The 22,730-nt window shown below is 49.5% G+C and overlaps 1 protein-coding gene across 1 annotated transcript in view; it reads left to right on the top strand.

Moving 5' to 3' along the window:
* The window catches only part of TRRAP (transformation/transcription domain associated protein), a 109,527-nt gene extending 98,933 nt beyond the window's left edge, over nt 1-10,594 (top strand). Inside the window, exons 67-70 of the mRNA XM_056866151.1 lie at nt 2,250-2,434; nt 7,095-7,298; nt 9,296-9,490; nt 10,310-10,594. Of these exons, the coding sequence (XP_056722129.1) occupies nt 2,250-2,434; nt 7,095-7,298; nt 9,296-9,490; nt 10,310-10,594 (869 nt within the window). The remainder of the gene's footprint in view (nt 1-2,249; nt 2,435-7,094; nt 7,299-9,295; nt 9,491-10,309) is intronic.
* Nucleotides 10,595-22,730: the final 12,136 nt, after the last annotated feature.

Raw genomic sequence — 22,730 nt, 5'->3', positions numbered from 1 at the left:
CTTTATGGTCTCATAATTTGCATGAGCCAACTTTCTATGTAGCAGATGTATGCAATTGTCATGGGGGCTCTTATTAGTTATCATCTTTGCCTCCACATGCCTATTTTCTACCACATACACATTATTACACATTTTCCCTGTAAGAAGCACTTTCCCACCTTTGGATATCTTACAAGCCTTGTCTGTAAATGTTACAGTATATCCAGCCCTGTCAAGGGCACTTACACTTAACAGATTGTTCTCTAGTTCAGGGACACATAGCACCTTTTTAAATGTATAGTTCAAAGCTGGGAACCACACACTCCCCTCACGTGTCACCTCAGAATTCCTTCCATCAGCGAGGCTTACGTGCGGCAAACTTGAGTCCCGTGTGTCTTTTAAAAGTTCCTGATGCCGGCAAATGGTCTGTGACGCACCAGAGTCTAAAATCCAGACACCGGCTGTGTCACTGTGCTCAGTCAGCACCAATGATGCCTTCTGACCGCTCACAAACTCACGTGACGACTGGTCCCTTCGGCTTTTCTTCCTTGCTTCTGGGCAGTCACGCTTTAAGTGATTTGTAGCCTTGCAGATGTAGCAACGTCTGACCCTCAGAGCCACGTGCTGCTGTAAATCACCCGGCTTTCTCTGCTCCGCATTCCTTTCTCCGCCGGCAAACCTCCGCGTCTCCTGGCTTGGCAGGTTTCCCTCCGGCTTGGCAGGCTTCTCAGGATTTCTTGCAAGCAATCTTTTTTCATGTTCCAAAATTCTTCCAATAACATACTGTAAAGTTAGTTTATCAATTTCAACCGACTCCAGAGCTGTAATTAGCATGTTATACTGCTCAGACAGAGAGCTCAGGAGTATATAAACTTTATCATCCTCCGGTAGAGTCTTCCCCCTCTGCTCCAGCATTTGGAAACATTCAGTCAGTTCATTTATATGGTTTCTCACAGGAACTGACGGCAAAAGAAAAGTTCTGTACAAACGCCTCGTTATGGCTATCAAAGAGCCAGCTGTTTTTTGGACGTAGACCTGAGATAATGAGTTCCAGGCTGCTTTCGCTTTCAAAGCTCCCGTCACATGGACAAGCTGGTCGTCAGCCACGCTCAGCACTATGCTTGCCAGTGCCTTCTCATCTTTGACCACGTCCTGCGGCGTCTCAGGATCCGGTGGGTTGGAGACATAAATCCACAGTGCCTCTCTTTTAAGGTAGTGTTGCATTCGTAACGCCCACACATTGTAGTTGGTAGAAGTGAGCTTCTCCACAAGCAAGGACATTGCAGCTTGAGCCATAATTTCTCCCGCTCCCTGCTGCTCCTGCTCCGTGTCGCTCTCCTCCTCCGCCTCAGACGCACTGCTGCTGACAGACCTGCTGGGCACCTCCTCTGCTCCGTCTGACTCAACCTCAGACATCCACTCGCCTTCTGCTCACTACAGCCCTTGTTCCACAGATAGTACCTCTGCTCAGAACCTCCAGGATGTAGCGCAGTTGAGCTGAACTGGGCCCATAACCCTAATGGCGTATGTTAGAAAGCGTTGCAGCTCTACAGGCGAGTAAGCACAGAAGACTCAGCACGTAGTACAAAAGTGCTCTTTTATTCACAGTGACAGAATGCTCCGCTTGGTCATCAACTCTCCACAACCCACAACCCAATACATATATAACACACCTATATACATATCTGGCATAGTCTCTCAGCCAATCACTTGTTGGCTGCCTTGTCTCCAGGACTATCTAGCTCAGTCCAGTACAAGCCAGTTTTTCTGCTCAGTCATTGAGCTGTCATGTGACACCACCAATCACCTGGCTGTCACATAGATCTTTTACATCTGCTTGCCATCTGATTGCCATGTGCAGTCTCATATTCCAACACTTTCTCCACCACTTAAGGAAAAATCACCTTCCCTTCCCCTCCCCACAACAGACACCCTGGGAGGCAGGTGGGGCTGTAAGCCGGTTTGAGTCTCCCTCAAGTGGCAGAGAAAGTTGGCATAATAAAAACCAACTCTTCTTCTTCTGCCTATGATGTTAAATAGGTCACCAGTTTTACTATCCCAATTGTTATACATTTGTTGGCTTGGTCCCAGTGCTCTGTTTGTTTTTGGTTTGCCCTTGAGTTTAGCACGGTTTGCTCAACTTACTTTGGGTCTTTCCCACTTTCAGGATATTTATTTTAAATTAATTCGATTCCCCCCCTTCTCTCTTGCTCTCTCCTCCTCTCCCCCGAATCCTCTCCCCTCTCCTCTCTTTCCCACCCTGTCTCTAGTCCCCCGGGTCGTGGCCGTCTCGCCGCAGATGCGCTTGGTCGAAGACAACCCCTCCTCCCTCTCCCTGGTGGAGATCTACAAGCAACGTTGCGCCAAGAAGGGCATTGAGCACGACAGCCCCATTTCCCGTTACTACGACAGGCTGGCGACTGTCCAAGCCCGAGGGACCCAGGCCAGCCATCAGGTATCTGTCTGTCTGTAAGAACATAAGAAAGGCCCTGCTGGATCAGACCAAGGTCCATCAAGTCCAGAAGTCTGTTCACACAGTGGCCAACCAGGTGCCTCTAGGAAGATGGCCAAGATTCCTTCCCTTGCATCATCTGCCTAAGGTCACAGAATCAGCATTGCTGGCACATGGCCATCGAGCCTCTTCTTAAAAACCTCCAGGGAAGGAGAGCTCACCACCTCCCGAGGAAGCCTGTTCCACTGAGGAACCACTCTAACTGTTAGCAAGTTCTTCCTAACGTCTAGACCAGTGGTTCCCATAGTGCGCAGTACCACCCCCTGGGGGGCGGTGGGATTATCTAGGGGGGCACTAAGAGGCAAGGGGGCAGCGGGAGGCACTAGAGATGGGCCCCTTCAACGGTGTTGCTGGATAGCCTAGGGGGTGCCGGGGTTTTGTTTGTGGAACCAAGGGGGCGGTGGCCCGAAAAATTTGGGAACCACTGGTCTAGACAGAAACATTTTATTTCAACCTGTTGGTTCTGGTCTGACCTTCTGGGGCAACAGAAAACAACTTCTGTCCGAGAAAAGGTGCAGAATCCAACCCTGTGTCCACAGCAGATAAGGGGACCATTCTTGTATATCCCCCCTCATTTTATTTCTTGTATCTCCCATTGAGAGCTCCCCTCCTTCATTGGTATTATTTAGTTGAGTATTTTCGTTCCCTGTCTGCAACAGTTTACTCACTTCATTTGTACCCCGCCTTTCTCCCCAACCGGGATCCAAAGCAGCATGCGTCGTTCTCTTCTCCTCTGTTTTATTCTCACAACCACCCTGGGAGAGGTGGTTTAGGGTGAAAGAGAGCGATCGGCCCAAGGTCATCTGTAGCAGAGGGGGTGGGATTCGTCTCTTTTTTTCCTTCCCCCTTTTCCTTTCCTTAGATTTAACCGCCACTGGCTATCCGTCAACCACTTCACACTTTAAAAAGGGGAGATGAAATCTAATTTTTCCTTGACGCTATAAAAAGAAAAGTTGCCACCTCTCTCACACAATTGAGTATCCGCTTCTCAGAAAGCGTCTTTAGCTGTTTTATCCAGGGAGTGATATATTTATTTCGTGCAGTATTATTTTGTGGAAATTTTGTCGACCTTCCCCCTTTTGGGGTTTTTCCTACCTTTTTTTATTATTATTATTATTATTATTATTATTAGATTCTTCCCTACAGGCCGTGCAACTTTTCATCCTCCCGGTGTAGTTTAAACTTAAGTGCGTACCAATTCTCGTTCCTTCCGAGCATGCTGGAGCGGGTCCCGACTTTATTTCTCTTTCCAATTAATTAGGCCAGGCCATGCTGTAGTAATTAAATACGGAGGTAGTTCGCAGATGTTTACATGCGCGGCACAACTTGGCTGCAGAGTGTGTGGTAACGTTAACGCACAGATGCTCGAAACTAATCGCGGGGCCTTCGCCGCATACTAAGTACTGGGAAAGATCAGACTGTCGCTCAGGGCTTAAAATCCACGTGAGGAACGTGGCAGCGATCTCGGGAAAGTAGGAAGCGGTGGGGGAGTCGCCAGGACTTCATCGTAGCAACCAAGTGTAAAGTGATGCATGTTGGGGGCAAAAAAAAAATCCCAGCTTCGCATGATGGGATCTGTGCTGGCAGCGACAAACCAAGAAAGGGATCTTGGGTTGGCAGTGGATCGCTTGATGAAGGCGTCGACCCAGTGTGCAGCAGCTGTGAAAAAGGCAGATTCTATGCTGGCCATAATTAGATGAGGAATAGAGAATAAAACTGCTATTATCGTACTGCCCTTGTACAAATCTTTGGGGGGACCACACTTGGAATACTGTGTATAGTTATGGTTATCATTCGTAAAAAAGAATATTGCAGAGCTTGAGAAGGTGCCGAAAAAAGCAACCAAAACGATCAAGGGGGCTAGAGCAACTGCCCTGTGAAGAGCGGTTGAAACGCTTAGGGCTGTTTAACTTGGAAAGAAGGTGGTTAAGGGGAGACATGATAGAGGTCTATGAAATTATGCATGGTGTGGAGAGAGTGGAAAGGGAGAAGGTTTTCTCCCTCTCATAATGCTAACACAGGGTCATCTGCTGAAGCTGGAGGGTGAGAGATTCAAACCAGAAAAAAGGAAGACTTGCCAACCTGGAAGGCTTGAAGAGGGGAGTGGACATGTTCATGGAGGAGAGGGCTATCCATGGCTACTAGTCAGAATGGCTACTAGTCATGATGCATACCCATTCTCTGTAGTATCATATAAGAACATAAGAAAGGCCCTGCTGGATCAGACCAAGGCCCATCAAGTCCAGCAGTCTGTTCACACAGTGGCCAACCAGGTGCCTCTAGCAAGCCACTAACAAGACGAGTGCAGCAGCACCATCCTGCCTGTGTTCCACCACACCCAAAATAATAGGCATGCTCCTCTGATACTAGAGAGAATAGGTATGCAGCATGACTAGTATCCATTCTAACTAACAGCCATGAATACCCCTCTCCTCCATGAATATGTCCACTCCCCTCTTAAAGCCCTCCAAGCTGGCAGCCATCACCACATCCTGGGGCAGGGAGTTGCACAATAGGAGCATGCCTATTATAATAGGTGCTTTGGATCACAGGCAGGGCGATGCTGCTGCAGTCGTCTTGCTTGTGGGCTTCCTAGAGGCCCCTGGCTGGCCAGTGTGTGAACAGACAGCTGGACTTGATGGGCCTCGGTCTGATCCAGCAGGGCTGTTCTTATCTTCCTTCTCTCCAGGATCAGAGGAGCATGCCTATTATATTAGGTGCTGTGGAACACAGGCAGGATGGTGCTGCTGCAGTCGTCTTGTTTGTGGGCTTCCTAGAGGCACCTGGTTGGGCCGCTGTGTGAACAGACTGCTGGACTTGATGGGCCTTGGTCTGATCCAGCAGGGCTTTTCTTATGTTCTTGTGATGTCATGCTGTCTTGGCATGAGGGTGTTCCACTAGATAGTTTAATTACAAAGGATAGAAACTTTCCTCTGCTTCTATAACTCTGCCTCTGTTCCCATGGAAGCTTGTGTGTGTGTGAAGTGCCGCCAACTTATAGCGACCCCTGGTGAGGTTTTCAAGGCAAGTGGGAAGCAGAGGTGGTTTGCCATTGTCTGGCTCTGCCGAGTCTTCCATGGGGGTCTCTCCCATCTCAGCTTCCGAGATCTGACGAGATCGGGCTATACCATGCCGCCTTCATTCCCATCATGCAAGCTTGCCCATGGTTTTATGATACTGTTGCTTGGCTTGCCTCTCCTGTTTTGGCCCGTCCCATCTCGGCCAAAAAGCCACGGTATTGATTCCAGAACTGTTGACAGGGAGTCATTCTTCGATGTCACATTTGTGGCTTCTGATTACTGGAATGACTTCTCGACGGGACCCGGCACCAACTCTGCAGTAAATATCGTTTCTAACATAGGTGTGAAGATGTTCAGCCAGGTGCATAATTCACAGAAACAAATCATAGAATCCTAGAGTTGGGAGGGGGTCATTCAGGCCATCTAGTCCAACCCCCTGCTCAAGGCAGGATCAGCCTAGAGCATCCCTGACAAGTGTTTGTCCAGCCTCTGCTTAAAGACTGCCAGTGAGGGGAAGCTCACCACCTCCCTAGGTAGCCGATTCCACTGCTGAACAACCCTTACTGTAAAAAATTTCTTCCTAATATCCAGCCGGTACCTTTCCCCTGTAATTTATACCCAATCTTGCGTGCCCTCTCCTCTGCTGCCAACAGGAGCAGCTCCCTGCCCTCCTCTAAGTGACAGCCCTTCAGATACTTCAAGAGAGCAATCCTGTCCCCCCTCAACCTCCTCTTCTCCAGGCTGAACATTCCCACGTCCCTCAGCCTTTCCTGGTAGGGCTTGGTCTCCAGGCCCCCGATCATCCTCGTCACTCTCCTCTGCCCCCGCTCCGTTCTGTCCACAGCCTTTTTGAAGTGGGGCCTCCAGAACTGCACACAATACTCCAGTCACGGCCTGACCAATGCAGCATACAGCGGGACAATGACTTCTCGCGATTTGCAAAAGACCCCTTGAAATCAGCCCCCACCCCAAAATCACACACACACACACACATGACTCTGCGTTATACTGAATCAGACCATCAAAGTCAGTCTTGTCTACTCAGACCGGCAGCGGCTTTCCGGGGACTCAGGCAGAGAGATCTTTTACATCACCCACCTGCCTAGTTCCTTTAATTGGAGATGCGGGGGATTGAACCTGGGACCTTCTGCATGCCAAGCAGATACTCTACCACTGAGCCATGGCCCCTTCCCTAATATCAAGCTGCCTTTACTGAATCAGATCCCTGGTCCATCAAAGTCAGTATTGTCTACTCTGACAGGCAGTGGCTCTCCAGGGTCTCAGGCAGAGGACTTTCCCATCACCGACTTGCCTGGTCCCTTTAACTGGAGTTGCTGGGGATTGAACCTGGGACCTTCTGCGTGCCAAGCAGAGGCTCTACCACTGAGCCATGGCCCCTCCCTATGGCTCTCCAAGATCTCAGGTGGAGGTCTTTCACATCACCTACCTGCCTGGTCCCTTTAACTGGAGATGCCGGGAATTGAACCTGGGTCCTTCTTCGTGCCAAGCAGAGGCTCTGCCACTGAGCCACAGCCCCTCCCCACAAGTCAAATGCCCTAATCCCGTCCTTCTCTCCCGGCCAGGTTCTCCGCGACATTCTGAAAGAGGTCCAGGGCAACATGGTGCCGCGCAGCATGCTGAAGGAGTGGGCGCTGCACACCTTCCCCAATGCCACCGACTACTGGACCTTCCGAAAGATGCTCACCATCCAGCTGGCCTTGATCGGCTTTGCCGAGTTCGTCTTCCACTTGAACCGGCTCAACCCCGAAATGCTGCAGATTGCTCAGGTAGGCCTCGAAGGAGCCGGCTCGCCGGTTGCATACGGGTCGCTTACCTATTTATCTATTTAGAACATTTATGAGCTGCCTTTCGACCTTGTAAGGTAGGGGTGGGGAATCTTTTTTCTGCCAAGGGCCAATTGGATATTTGTAACATCATTTGCAGGCCATACAAAATTATCAACTTAAATATTAGCTGACCAATACGTTTCTCCATGGCCTAGGTGGGAAAGGGTTAACACCGTTTCTTGGGTGGTCCTAGCAGCTCCATAGCTAACGACTCTTCTGCAAGGGGAAAAAAAGGTTCCTTTTCTTGGCAAAACAAACATCTGCCTTGAATAGAGGCTATTCTTGTCCGCGGGAGGGGGCGGATCACCAGTCTTAGATCCTTCTGAGCTAGAGATCTGCCAGCACCCACAAAGGGCCAGACCAAATGATTTTGTGGGCTTTAAACGGCCCCCAGGCCTGACGTTCCCCACCCCTGTTGTAAGGACTCAAAGGCTTGCGATGCAAATAGGGGCAGTAGTGATCAGCAGATGACCCCACGCTCTAGAGAACCAGCATGGTGTAGTGATTAAGAGTGGCGGACTAATCTGGCGAACCGGGGTTGGTTTCCCCACTCCTCCACTTGAGTGGCGTTTCTCCTACACATGACGCCTGCTGGATGACCTTGGGCTAGTCACCGCTCTCTCCGAACTCTCTCAGCCCCACCTACCTCACAAGGTGACTGTTGTGGGGAGAGGAAGGGAGGGTGTAATAACCAACTGTTCTTCTATTATGAGAGAGGGAGAAGTTCTCCCTGTCCAGTCTTCTCCACACCATGCATAATTTTATAGATCTTTATCGTGTCTCCCCTTTCTCCCCTTTTTTCTAAGATAAACATCCCTAAATGATTTACCCGCTCTTCATAGGGCAGTTGTTCTAGCCCCCTGATCATTTTGGTTGCTCTTTTATGCACTTTTCTGGTTGAACACATGAAGCTGCCTTCTACTGAATCAGACCCTTGGTCCATCAAAGTCAGTATTGTCTGCTCAGACCGGCAGCAGCTCTCCAGGGTCTCCCATCACCTACTTGCCTAGTCCTTTTAACTGGAGATTGCCAGGGATTGAACCTGGGACCTTCTGCATGCCGAGCAGATGCTCTACCACTGAGCCCTAGCCCTCCCTAAAGAGTACCACTCATTCTGGCTACAGGCCAGAGAACACATGAAGTTGCTTTCTACTGAATCAGACCCTTGGTCCTTTGAGGTCAGACCAATTGACTCAAGAGCTCCCTGGGGTCTCCTACCTCACAATCCTGGAGATGCCAAGGATTGAACCTGGGGCCTTCTGCATGCCAAGCAGATGCTCTACCACGGCCACGGCCCCTCCCTAGTAGGTGAGGCGAAAGACCTCTCCCTGAGGTCCTGGAGTGCTGTCGCCCGTCTGGGTAGATTGTGCTGAACTTGGCGGGCCAAGGGTCTGATTCACTAGAAGGCCACTCCACAGTGTCACGCATGGTGTGCCGGACTTAATCGAAAAAATGCCCATCCCCCCTTTTTTCGAACCTTCGCTGCACAAGCTTTCCTTTTCAGATGCTTACTCAGACTAGACAATGAAGTACTGTGCCAGCATGCAGGGGGTGGGGAAAGAGATTTTCTTTCCACACTGATCTCTCCACCCTGCACCACAAAAGGGCCTATTATTTCGAGACGAATCCTTGGCACAGGGCGGTCTTGCCCGCCACTTGTCTATGCCGGCTAATCGGAAATAGCATACATATCTCACATTCTTGTTATCCTTGGTGCCGTGCCGGCCTTGCCTGTGCGGGAGGACGTGGGCACTGAAGAGGTATCTTAAAATGTCCTTGCATTCAACTGACACTTGGAATCCGGGGGGGTGCTTTCTAGAGACGCCTGGGCATTCCCGCCGTGAGGTAGCTTTTTGTCCGAATAAAGTTGATTTTCCTTCCCGCCGTTCGATACTTAACTTTGTGTGTCTCTCTCCCCCTTTTCGTTTTACCCACAGGACACAGGCAAGCTGAACGTGGCCTACTTCCGATTCGACATCAACGACGCGACTGGGGATCTGGACGCCAACCGCCCAGTCCCGTTCCGCCTCACGCCCAACATTTCCGAATTCCTCACCACCATCGGCGTCTCCGGCCCCCTGACCGCGTCCATGATCGCGGTGGCTCGCTGCTTCGCCCAGCCGAACTTTAAGGTAGGTGCCATGCTCAGGGCAGTACTATCAGCACGTCCCCATGGCAGCCCCCCCCCTCCCTCCATGGTCTGCAAAGGGACAGCTGGAAGCATGGAGATCCTCTGTCAGCAGGGTCGGACCATTTTGTTAAATCTGAAATCCCCTCCTCAGTTCGACATCATTCTCTTTTCTACTCCTAAAATCATAGAGTTGGAAGGGTCTCTAGTCCAACCTAGACCAGGGTCATCTAGTCCAACCCCTGCACAATGCAGGAAATTCACAACTACCTCCCCTGTTACAGGGAATGCTGGGAGTCTGCAATATTTAGATGGGAAAATTACAGGCTAGGGCCACGTCCCCCACAAACCCCCAGTGACCCCTACTCCATGCCTAGAAGATGGCCACGATGCCCTCCTTCTCATGATCTGCCTACAGTCATAGAAACTGATGGCTATCTAGCCTCTACTTAAAAACCTCCGGGGAAGGAGAGCTCACCACCTCCCAAGGAAGCCTGTTCCACCGAGGAACCGCTCTAACTGTTAGCGAATTCTTCCTAATGTCTAGATCAGTGGTTCAGAAAACCTTTCGGGCTACCGCCCCCTTGGTTCCACAGACTCAACCCCAGTGCCCCCTACCCTATTCATCAACACAGTTGAAGGGGCCCACCTCTAGCGTGCTGTCCCTTTGCCTCTTAGTGCCCCTCTAGGTAATCCCCCCCAGGGGGTGGCACTGCCCACTTTGGGAACCACTTCTCTCGATGGAAACTCTTTTGATTTAATTTCAACCCGTTGGTTCTGGTCCAACCTTCTGGGGCAACAGGAAACAACTCCTCCTTTGCAGGTCGACGGCATCCTGAAGACCGTGCTGCGAGACGAGATCATCGCTTGGCACAAGAAGACGCAGGAGGACACCTCGTCCCCGCTCTCGGCTGCCGGGCAGCCGGAGAACATGGACAGCCAGCAGCTGGTGTCACTGGTCCAAAAAGCCGTCACCGCCATCATGACCCGGCTGCACAACCTGGCGCAGTTTGAGGGCGGGGAGAGCAAAGTCAACACGCTGGTCGCCGCGGCCAACAGCCTAGACAACCTCTGCCGCATGGATCCGGCCTGGCACCCTTGGCTCTAACCCCCGCGGGAGGAGTGCACGCTTTTCAGTCGGTTCCAGGACGCTCTTGGTGGCGGTAGGGACATCACGGTGGCGGGAGGGACCTGGGAGAGAGAGGAAAATGTGAAGAGGATTCGGGCTCTGCGGCTCGCTCCGTTCCCCCCTACTGCCGCCCCCGAACCTCCCCCCCCGGGCCACCCCCGTCTTCGATGTGATCATGTTTACAGAAGCTCTGCTGTTGTTGTTTTTTTAAAGACCCTTTCGAAGCAATTTTGTGTGCTCGTTTCCGCAAGAGTAGCTACTTCTTTTTTAACGAACGGCTGAAAATCCGGGAAGGGGTGGGGAGAAACTTAAATACCGCACAGAAGAAATCTCGCTTTGTGCCAGACGTGAAGATGGCGACGCCGCTTTGCAAGACGGAAGATCGACCCCCTTGGAGCTTCCCAAGGCCTTTTGATACACTTTTGACGCAAACGAGCGTTCCTACGTGGTAGGAGCTGGCTGTGTGAACCTTTTTTGATATTAAGAAAAGTGTTTTCCTTCCTCTGTTGCCTTCGCGTTGGTACCAAGATGACTCAAATAGTGTTTTAATCCAGTCTGAAATATACATGAGCTACAGTGAGTTTGTACAGAGGTTTTTTTTTGTAATGATGTATAAGAGGAGCCCTGTGTTTTTGCTAGTAGTTAGAGAAATGACCCCATTCTGTTAGGATTTCGTCCCCGTCCCCCCGCTGTACAGAAACAAATGGACCTGTTTTTTTGACGTCAAGTTTAGTAGTTTACCTATGCCTAAAAAAGGGAATTTATAAAATTGTCATCAAGAGATGTATTTGGATGGAACCAGTGCAAATTAAAAAAAAAAGAAGAAGACGTATAAGATACGCCGGTGATATTTTTTTGAGCTTTGACACATTTCAATGTCTATCAATAAAATAGGTTCTTGAGAGAGAGAGAGAAATGTTTTTAGCTTTTACCTTTGTAATTTAAAAAAGAAAGATACGAAATGGCTTTCCTTTGAGTCGGTGTTAGCATTTTTTTATAAATGTATATATATACCTTGCAGTGTTGAGAATGTTCTAGTTAAAATTTGTACAGGGTGACATTTTTTCCAGAATAAATATTTTCTAAAATGCTTTAAGGGGTCCCCATTTTCCTGCAGGGAAGAGTCCACTTTACGAAACTGAAATAAACAATACCCCCCAAAAAAATGGCTTCCAAAATGAACAGAGAGAATCATATCACTGAGACTTGTCCCCAACTTTCCCCGTTATATTTCATTTTACTGAGAGCCAGTGTGGTGTAGTGGTTAAGAGCGGAGGTTTGGAGCGTTGGACTTTAATCTGAAGAACCAGGTTGGATTCCCCGCTCCTCCACATGAGCGGCGGAGGCTAATCTGGTGAACCGGATTGGTTTCCTCACTCCTCCACATGAAGCCAGCTGGGTGACCTTGGGCTAGTCACACTCTCTCAGTCCCACCTACCTCACAGGGTCTCTGTTGTGGGGAGGGGAAGGGAAGGTGATTGTAAGCCGGTTTAATCCTTCCTTAAGTGGTAGAGAAAGTCGGCATATAGAAACCGACTCTTCTTCTTCTTAATTTATACCCTGCCTTTCTCCCCTAGTGAAGATCCAAAGTAGCTTACATCGTACTCCACCCTTCCGTTTCATCCTCACAACAACCTTGCGACGTAGTCCGGGCCGCGCGTGTGAGTAACCCAAGGCCACCCCCCCAGCAAGCTTCTATGGCACAGCTGGGATTCAAACCTAGATCTCTCAGATCTTTGGTCTCCAAACACTATTCCATGCTGCTACACCCAGTTCTTCAGTTTCCAGGATGATTGGCGACCAATGTATATGGTTTGTAACACACATGGATGCCACCACCGACCGGAGCAATAACTATGTTATCTAAATTGCTAATGCATTCCGCATGCGGCTTTAAAGTCCAGTATCATCACCCCTGTTTAGCGTTGGTTGCTAGCTATTTTGGAGTGGGGGGGAATCCCCAAATCCATCATAGAGACTCATAGAGTTAGAAGGCACCACCAGGGTCATCTAGTCTAACCCCCTGCACAATGCAGGAATTTCACAACTATCTCCCCCCCACACCCCCAGTGACCCCTACTCCATGCCCAGAAGATGGCCAAGATGCCCTCATGAACTGCCTAAGGTCATAGAATCAGCATTGCTGACAGATGGCCATCTAGCCTCTGCTTAAAAACCTCCAGGGAAGGAGAGCTCACCACCTCCCGAGGAAGCCTGTTCCACCGATGAACCGCTCAAACTGTTAGAAAATTCTTCCTAATGTCTAGACGGAAACTCTTTTGATTCTGGTCCGATTCTGGTCCGACCTTCTGGGGCAAACGAAAACGACTCGAAGGCAAATTTTACAGCTAAAATTATATAACGTGAGCATCTTTGGAGGAATCGCTTGATAGCGTGGTTGAGAACTTTTGAGCTTTGGGCTCCTACAGAAGGGCTTACTCTTTTCTACTTGAGAACTCGGGGGGAGCGGGTGGTATCTTCATTCGCCCGCACGGGTGGGGCCTGACCCGAAGATGCTTTGGAACGTTCCAGAGCTCGAGCCAAAGGTTCGTTTCCTTCATTCCCCCTTGTGGGTTTCCCAGAAACATCTGGGTGGCTGCTGTCAAAATTTTAACAGGATACTGAACTCGATGTATTTTTGGCCTGATCCGGTACGGTACGCGTGTGAGAGAGAGAGCTGTCTTCAAGAAAATGGTTTTGGACAGTATTTTCCTGTTATAAACACTATTTTTACCCGATTCCCATCCTAAAGAACCGGGTGGTAATGCATTACGAAACCGAATAGATCATTAAAGTCCTGTCCTTGTGCTAACAAGATTTTCTTGCGCTATGTTTCTTTAATGAATGTAATTCTTAAATAGGTTCCACTTCAAATAACTTCTTGTTCCTTTCTTGTTCTACATCTTCCTGGGATTTTTTTTTTTAATATCCCTTCTTATATTTATTGAGAATTTACAGCCACTCACATCTAGACCGGGTGTCTTAGTAACTGCGTCTCCTGGCTGCCGAGGACATCTCACTGTATTGTTTAGTGCAGATTTATTAATAAATTGCGAGAACGAGGGACGCGCATTAAATTGCGAGCATGAGGGACGCGCGTTAAGCAGGCAGCCGTACGACGATATATTTCACATGTCCTTTTACGTGCACGGTGACGGGAGGGCAAATGAGACGCGAGACCAGATCTCTGTGTTTAAATCTGGATCATCTTCAGTTCCGTAAAAAGCAGGGTAAAGGGGGCAGAGACATTACTCGATGAGAAAGTGTTGATTAACCTGCTATAGCCCTGTTGCTATAGAAAAGCTCTCCTGGAAAACTCTGTTTTACATCATTTGCAGAATGGTGGAAGCCTTCCTGATCTCAGCCAGGCTCTTCCACAAGTTGGGGGGGTCACAACGGAGAAATCACGTGTATGGGCAGTCATTGATCTTGCCTGTTTGCGGGGTGGCCCCTGATCCTGAGAGCCAGCATGGTGTTGTTGAGAGCTGTGGACTCTAATCTGGAAAACCACGTTTGATTCCCCACTCCTCCACTTGAACGGCGGAGGCTAATCTGGTGAATCAGGTTGGTTTCCTCACTCCTACACAAGAAGCCAGCTGGGTGACCTTATGCTAGTCACAGTTCTCTCCAGACTCAGCCCCACCTCCCTCTTCAAGGTGTCTGTTGTGGGGAAGGAAGGGAAGGTGATTGTAAGACTGTTTGATTCTCCTTAAAAGGTAGAGAAAGTCGGCATATAAAAACCAACTCTTCTGAGCAGATGAGCGAAGCTGTCATAGCAGAACATAGCATAAGAGCCTAAGAAAAGCCCGGCTGGATCAGACCAGAAGTGTCCCTGGACTTCCTTGGAGGTCTCCCATCCAAATACTAACCAGGGCTGACCCTGCTTAGCTTTCGAGATCTGCTGAGATCAGGCAAGCCTGGGCCATCCAGGTCAGGGCAAGAGACAAACAGAGGTGGTTTTGCCATTGCCTGACTCTGTGTAGCAACCCTGGACTTAGGTGCTATGGAAGACAGGCAGGATGCTGCTGCAGTTGCCTTGTTTGGGGGCTTCCTGGAGGCACCTGGTTGTCCACTGTGTGAACAGACAGCTGGACTTGGTGGGCCTTGGTCTGATCCATCAGGGCTTTTCTTATGTTCTCATGACTTCTTGGTAGTCTCCCATTCAAGGCTTAACCAGGGCTGACCCTGCTTAGCTTCTGAGATCTGACAACATCAGGTTAGCCTAGGCCATCCAGGTCAGGGCAGAGGCAAACAGAGGTGGTTTTGCCGTTGCCTGACTCTGTAACAACCTTGGACTTCCTCAGTGGCCTCCCATCCAAGTACTAACCAAGCCTGACCCTGCTTAGCTTCTGAGATCTGATGAGATCGGGCCAGCCTGGGCAATCCAGTACATAAGAAAGGCCCTGCTGGATCAGACCAAGGCCCATCAAGTCCTGCAGTCTGTTCACACAGTGGCCAACCAGGTGCCTCGAGGAAGCCACAAACAAGACGAGTGCAGCAGCACCATCCTGCCTGTGTTCCACTGCACCCAAAATAATAGGCATGCTCAAGTCGGGGTGGCCTTAAAATATTTTATATAACTCATTCCTCCCTTCCTAGGCAATTCATCTGGCACATGAATTATCTGGAGAGCGTCTTCAACGACGGGTTCTCGGGTTTGGTAAAAGCGTTCTGTGTTTCAGCTGTTTTTTAAATAATAAAAAATATATAAGTACTTTTTGTTGCTGCCAAAAGTCCAGCCCTTCAGACTGAATTTCTCGCCTCCCCTCCGAAATCGCAGAACGTTAAGAGTGTTTCTAGTTATCTTCTAAGAGTGGCGTGCAAAGCTCCCTCCCCTCCCACCGTAATTGGGCTCTTCACGAATTGTCAGATACAAAGAGAAAGAGACGGATTAGTAAGTACTGGGTGAAGATGACTCAGAATCCGTCTGCGGCGTTGAAAGATTTGTTTTTTTGTAATGGCAGGAGAGGGGAAAGTTGCCTTTAATAGCGATGATTGGTTTCAAATGGATGCGCGATTTTTATTTTTGCCTTTTTTTTTTTTTTTTGAAAAAGAAAGAAATTGGTACAGAAAGTCTATAATTCTCCAGGAGCGCGTTCGGTCTTGGGCCAGGCTCGCGCTACTCGGTAGCTCAAGTAGGACATTTGTAGTGGCGCGCGATCCTTGCGAAGAACCCGCTCGGAAACGGAGAGGGCGCCTGTTTTTTTCTTTCGCCGAGCGCCTCGTGTGCTTGAATCGATGGTTGCTGTCGAGTGGGATCGGTGCCGTGGGAAATATTCGATATCGCCTAGCCGGCCGCCTGCTACCCAGGGTTGGCAACTAGTCAGGATTTACTGAGTTGCTGTTGGGAAGTTAAAGTACAGTAAAGGTCCCCCGTGCAAGCACCGGGTCATCCCTGACCCATGGGGTGACGTCACATCCCGATGTTTCCTAGGCAGACTTTGTTTACGGGGTGGCTTGCCAGTGCCTTCCCCAGTCGTCTTCCCTTTACCCCCAGCAAGCTGTTGGGAAGTTACTTGGACCAATTCTTAGGGGCTGTGGTCTGTTAGGGACTGTGTCTCATCTGTTGCCATTTGTAATCTTGCAGGGTGCCCCGTGGCGCAGAGTGATAAGCTACAGTACTACAGACAAAGCTCTGCTCACGAACTGAGTCTGATCCTGATAAGAGCTCCGTGTTCGAATTCTCACCTGAGCAATTCGTTTAATCCAGAATTTCGGCAATGGGATATCCCACGCAGCCGAGCCAAGGAAACAAGCCCTTTGGCTCCCTTGGGGGCTATGTTGTTGGCGTTTATTATTTCTTAGGGTTGCCAGCTCTGCGGACAAAACCTGGGGAGGATAAGATTTGGGATGGGGAGGGACCTCAGCAGGTTATAAAACCATAGAGCCCACCATACAAAGCAGCCATTTTCTCCAGGAAAACTGATCTCCATAGTCTGGAGATTAGTTGTAATTCTGGGAGATCATAGAATCAAAGAGTTGGAAGGGACCATCACGATCATCTAGTCCAACCCCCTGCACAACGCCGGAAATTTACAACTGCCTTCCCACCCCCCACACCCCCCAGTGACCCCTATATGCCCAGAAGATGCCCTCCCTCTCATGAACTGCCTAAGGTCATAGAATCAGCATTGCTGACAGATGGCCATCTAGCCTCTGCTTAAAAACCTCCAGGGAAGGAGAGCTCACCACCTCCCGAGGAAGCCTGTTCCACTGAAGAACCCCTCTAACTGTTAGAAAGTTCTTCCTAATGTCTAGATGGAAACTCTTTTGATTTAATTTCAACTCGTTGGTTCTGGTCCGACCTTTTAGGGCCATAGAAAACAACTCAGCACCATCCTCCATAGGACAGCCCTTCAAGTACTTGAAGATCACCAGGCTCCGCCTGGAGGTTGGCAACCACAGTGATTTCTGGAAGCAACATTAGTTTCGCAGGGTCAAGGAGAGAAGGGCTTGAAGAATGAAGCCAGGCTTGATAGGGGGGGCTTCCTCTCCCCCCTTAGCATGATACAACATTTCTCCACCGGCTCCGGCGCTGTCAGAATTGGGAGGTTGTCCATCAATCACGGCCTTCCCTTCTTCCGGCCACAATCTGACCCAGCTCCGCAACGTTTTTTTTAAAAAATAAAATAAAATAAAGTCTCTGTGTGTTATCTGGGAAGGGCAGAGGCCCTGGCTGGCTTCCTGCTTCTCCTGGCCGCATTAATTCTTGTCTCCGCGCCCGCTGCCTGGTGGCGTTTATAGGCCTGCGGCGCTAGCAGATCAAAACCGCCTCGTTCAGCAAGATCTGTTGATTCCGCTGCCGGTTGCTCCATCAGCTTTTGGCCCCGGGAGGGTCAGGATCCTTCCGGGAACCGTGATGGGCCTCGACATCCACAAGCTTGGGGTTTTAATTGAGGTCCGCCGGTGTCACCCAAGGGGCGAGCCCTTTTTCAGATTAGAAGCGAGCGCCCCCTTTTCCCCACCTGTGTGCCTTTGGAAAGCTGAGCAATTACTGTGTACCGAGCAGCAGAAGATGATAGATGTGTTATCGAAATGGTATATAAACAGTGTGGGTGTTATTTTTGGTTTTGGTTTTTTAAAGAGGTCGCTTTAATGCCCATTGTTATATTGTCTTTAATGCAATCGTTCCGTTTTCTTCAACGCCAAAGGGGTCGGGAAACCGCCAGGGGCTCACAGAAGCAATGTCCTCCAAAATGTCCTATCAGCCTTGCTCAGGTCTTGCAAACTGAGGGCCGCGGCTTCCTTTATGGAGTCAATCCATCTGATGTTGCCTCTCCCTCTTTTCCTGCTGCCTTCCACTTTTCCTAGCATTGTTGTCTTTTCCAGTGACTCTTGTCTTCTCATAATGTGACCAAAGTACGACAGACTCAGTTGAGTCATTTGAGCTTCTAGGGTCAGTTCAGTTTGATTTAGAATCATAGAGTTGGAAGGGACCACCAGGGTCATCTAGTCCAACCCCCTGCACAATGCAGGAAAGTCACAACTGCCTCCCCCACACACCCCCAGTGACCCCTACTCCATGCCCAGAAGATGGCCAAGATTTGATCTATAACCCACTGATTTTTTTTTGGGGGGGGGGGCAGTCCAGGGTATCCATAACACTCTCCTCCAACACCACATTTCAAACTAATCTACTTTTTTCCTACCAGCTTTCTTCACTGTCCAGCTTTCACACCCATACATAGTAATAAGGAATACGATGGCATGAATTAACTAGATCTTGGTCGCCAGTGACACATCCTTACACTTAAGAATATTTTCTAGCAATACTCTATTTATCTAAAATCCGCATGATTATTACATCACTACCTCTCTGTGATTTACACATCGGAGTGTTTTTTCCATCCTTGGAATTGTTAAATTCCAGCGAGCATCCAGCTTGAACACATGAAGCTGCCTTCTACTGAAGGTCCATCAAAGTCAGTATTGTCTACTCAGACCGGCAGTGGCTCTCCAGGGTCTCAGGCGGAGGTCTTTCACATCACTTACTTGCTTAGTCCATTTAACTGGAGATGCCGGGGATTGAACCTGGGACCTCCTGCATGCCAAGCAGATGCTCTACCACTGAGCCTTGGCCCCTCTTCCGTATTTTTGTCGTTATTATAATACGCCAAATTAAAGCATAGGTTTCTTTAACCTTATCAAGCCAATTATTTAAATCAGGGAATTTATTGCTTTTCCAATATCTCGCAAGATTTCTTCTAGCAACCGTTAGTATGTGGAGAAACATAACTCGAATATCCTTTGGTTTATCGGGAATTTTTTTTAATAAAATTGTTTCCGGTCTTACTGGAATAACAATTTCAAGGCCGCTGCAAATCTATCACATTTTTGTCTCACTCTTCTCCGAGGAGCTTAGGGATGTATGGTTTGGGGAATCTTTGGGGAAAACCTGGACCTGCGAACGTCGGCTTTTAAGAGTGTACATCCAAAAGCAAATACAGATGCATGCCTTAACCTTCTCACCCATCGATGAGAAAGCAGCCCGGCTATATAACCCGTCAGCGAGAAGGAAGATTAAGGTAGGCAAATATTTTGCAAGGAAGGATCAGTTTCTCGGCCGGGGCCCACAGGCAGGGCCAAATCCCTTGATCCGCAAGTACGCTCGCTCTTCAAATAAAAGTTGAGACGCAAATCGAGGTGAAGCTGAGCGCAGGGGCGGGGTGGGGGGAGAGTTCTCCTGCGGCGAGTCGGCGGCAAAACAGACGATCCGATTTAAGGGCAGTCCGGATGCGGAGATGTACCGAAGCGGAGGTTAAGTCCAAGAATCGGACCGTCGGGTTTGGGAGAGTCGACTTTGAGTGGCAGCCACGCTTCAGGGTCTCGAGCAGAGGGGTCTTCCGCAGTACCTGGTTTCGGAGATCCTTAAAGCTTATCGAACCAGGGACCGCCGAAGCTTGTATGGTTATCCCAGAGCTATGGGTCTCCCTTGAAACCAGGACGAAGTTGAAGTTGGTTAACAAGAGGCACGCCCTGACCGGGATGGCCCAGGCTAGCCTGATCTTGTCATATCTCAGACACTAAGAAAGAAGAGGAGGAAGAGGAAGAAGAGGAAGAAGAAGAAGAAGAGTTGGTTCTTATATGCCGACTTTCTCTACCAGTTAAGGGAGACTCAAACCAGCTTACAATCACCTTCCCTTCCCCTCCCCACAACAAACACCCTGTGAGGTAGGTGGGGTTGAGAGAGCTCTAACAGAGCTGTGACTTGCCCAAGGTCACCCAGCTGGCTTTGTGTGTAGGAGTGGGGAAACAAATCCAGTTCACCAGATTAGTCTCCGCCACTTATGTGGAGGAGCGGGGAATCAAACCCGGTCCTCCAAATCAAAGTGCGCTGCTCCTCACCACCGCTCTTAACCACTACACCACACTGGCTCTCACACCACGCTGGATAATCAAGGTCATCCCTAGCTAGTACTTGGATGGGAGACCCAGGCCCATCAAGTCCAGCAGTCTGTTCCCACAGTGGCCAACCAGGTACCTCTAGGAAGCCACAAACAAGACCACTGCAGCAGCATTGTCCTGCCTGTGTTGCACAGCACCTAACAGAATAGGCATGCTCCTCTGTTCCTGCAGAGAATGATGACTGGTATCCACTTTTACTAGTAGCCATGGATAGCCCTCTCCTCCATGAACATGTCCACCCCCCTTTTAAAGCCTTCCGAGTTGGCAGCCACCGCCACATCCTGGGGCAGGGAGTTCCACAGTTTAACGCTGTGCGAAGAAATGCTTCCTTCAGACCCCCGTTGTGGGTCGAGACGCTTCTGAAGCGGGCAACCTTTCCGATCGCACAGTTAACACGCACGCAGCCAGAGAAAAGAGAGACAGAAATACCAAGGAAGAGCCCCCTACTTTGTTTGCAAACCGTACCGGAGGGTTTTTTTGTACGGTCTAAAGAAGGCGCTCGCCACCGACGTTTCGATCCTTAGGCTTGGCTGCTCGTCTTCTTGTATCCCGGCTCCCAAATTGCCAAGACTTACAGCTTTCCCGAGCTGCCGCCTAACCCCGTCAATTTGTTTTGCTCAATGATGCATTTTACGTTTTGATCTGGATGGTGTTTTTTTTTTTTTTTAAACCCTCTGCCTAAAAAAAGAGAGAAAAACTGGCACATTTTTTTGGTTCCCCCAAAGAAATATCCTCTCTCTCTAATATTATGGTAAAATCGAAACGTGCCTTTCCCCCTCTCCTTTGTATCCGACTCCCCAATTATCCGGAACCATTTAGGTAGAAAAAGGGCTAATGCATTCCTGAAATGGGGATCTCAACGCCACGCGGATCTGAAGTAGTCCATTGATACGGGCGTAATTAGATTTTTATCCGTTTCAGCTAGGTGTAACTGTTTCATTATCGCTGACCCGGCTTGCTTTCCGGCATGTCTTCCTCATTAAAATCCGCCGCGCCTCGGCTAATGGGTTTTGTTTCCATCAAGGTAAAATGAGGCCTGGCGGATCGGCGGATTCTCCCGGCGAACCAGGAGCGGAGACAAATACGCCGTTTTATTACCACCTGACAGAGACATAATGATTTCCCGAGAATCTCATTACCATCATATTATGTGATGATTTAACTTGGAAAAAAAAACTCTTTTTTTTTTTTGCCGTTGCCGCGGCCTGCCGGCGGTAGGTCATCTTTGGAAACATCTGAGTGTATTTATGTTGAGCAAAGGGGTGTGTGTCTGTCTCCACACCCCATGGTCTGTTCCCCCCACGTTGATGTAAATGATGCTTATCTTTCTTAGATGCCTGCACAGGGAAGCCGGGTCACGCGGAGAGTGCCCGCACTATTGAGATTGGCGAGCTCCCCCGCCTTGATTTAATCCGTGCGCTTCTTCTCCGGCGCATGGGGGCAAGCTGTGAGTCTCCCGTCTGGCGTTCAAGGGCTTGAACGCGGAGCCTCTGAATCAGAGATCCACATGCCGTACCATGAATGTTAAGGGTTGCCAGCCTCCAGGTGGAACCTGGAGATCGCCTGGAATTTCAACAGCTCTCCAGACTACGGACATAAGAAAAGCCCTGCTGGATCAGACCAAGGCCCATCCAGTCCAGCAGGCTGTTCACACGGTGGCCAACTGGGTGCCTCTAGGAAGCCCACAAACAAGACGACCGCAGCATCCTTTATCCTGCCTGTGTTTCACACTGCCTAATATAATAGGCGTGCTCCTCTGATACTGGAGGGAGGGAATGAAGGAAGATAAGAAAAGCCATGCTGGATCTGACCCAGGCCCTTCAAGTCCAGCAGTCTGTTCACACAGTGGCCAACCAGGTGCCTCTAAGAAGCCCACAAAAAAAGACAACTGCAGCAGTATTATCCTGCCTGTGTCCCACAGCAACTAATCAAATAGGCATGCTCCTCTGATACTGGAGAGAACAGGTATGCATCATAAGAGCATAAGAAAGGCCATGCTGGATCTGACCCAGGCCCTTCAAGTCCAGCAGTCTGTTCACACAGTGGCCAACCAGGTGCCTCTTGGAAGCCCACAAGCAAGATGACTGCAGCAGCATTATCCTGCCTGTGCTCCACAGCACCTAAGGGCGAAAACACATGGTCGCTTTATCCTCCTTTAATCCCTGTTTTAGCCAGGATCGCACATTAGGTGAAATGCATGCGTTCGATCCTGGCTGAAACAGGGATTAAAGGAGGATAAAACGACCATGTATTTCCGCCCAAAGATAACAGGCATGCTCCTCTGATACTGGAGAGAACAGGTCTGCATCATGACTAGTATCCAGTTTGACCAGTAGCCATGGATAGCCCTCTCCTCCTTGCACATCTCCACTCCCCTCTTCAAGCCTTCCAAGTTGGCAGCCTGGGGCAGGGAGTTCCACAATGTAACTATGCGTTGTGTGAAGAAAGACTTCCACATCCTGGGGCAGGGAGTTCCACCGTGTAACTATGGTTTGTGTGAAGGAAATCTTCCTTTTGTCTGTTTTGAATCTCTCCCCCTCCAGCTCCAGCAGATGACCCCGCATTCTGGCATTATGAGAGAGGGAGAAAAGCTTCTCCCTGTCCACTCTCTCCAGACCATGCACAATTTTATAGACCTCAGTTCCCCTGGAGAAAATAGCTACTGGTTAACCTTAGCCTGTGAGTGTGAGTCAGGCCTGGTAGTCAGAGA

The sequence above is a fragment of the Euleptes europaea genome, chromosome 21, assembly GCF_029931775.1.
Source record: "Euleptes europaea isolate rEulEur1 chromosome 21, rEulEur1.hap1, whole genome shotgun sequence".
Lineage (NCBI taxonomy): Eukaryota > Metazoa > Chordata > Lepidosauria > Squamata > Sphaerodactylidae > Euleptes > Euleptes europaea.
The sequence above is the reverse complement of the archived record's forward strand: the minus strand, read 5'-3'. Positions and strand labels throughout refer to the sequence as shown.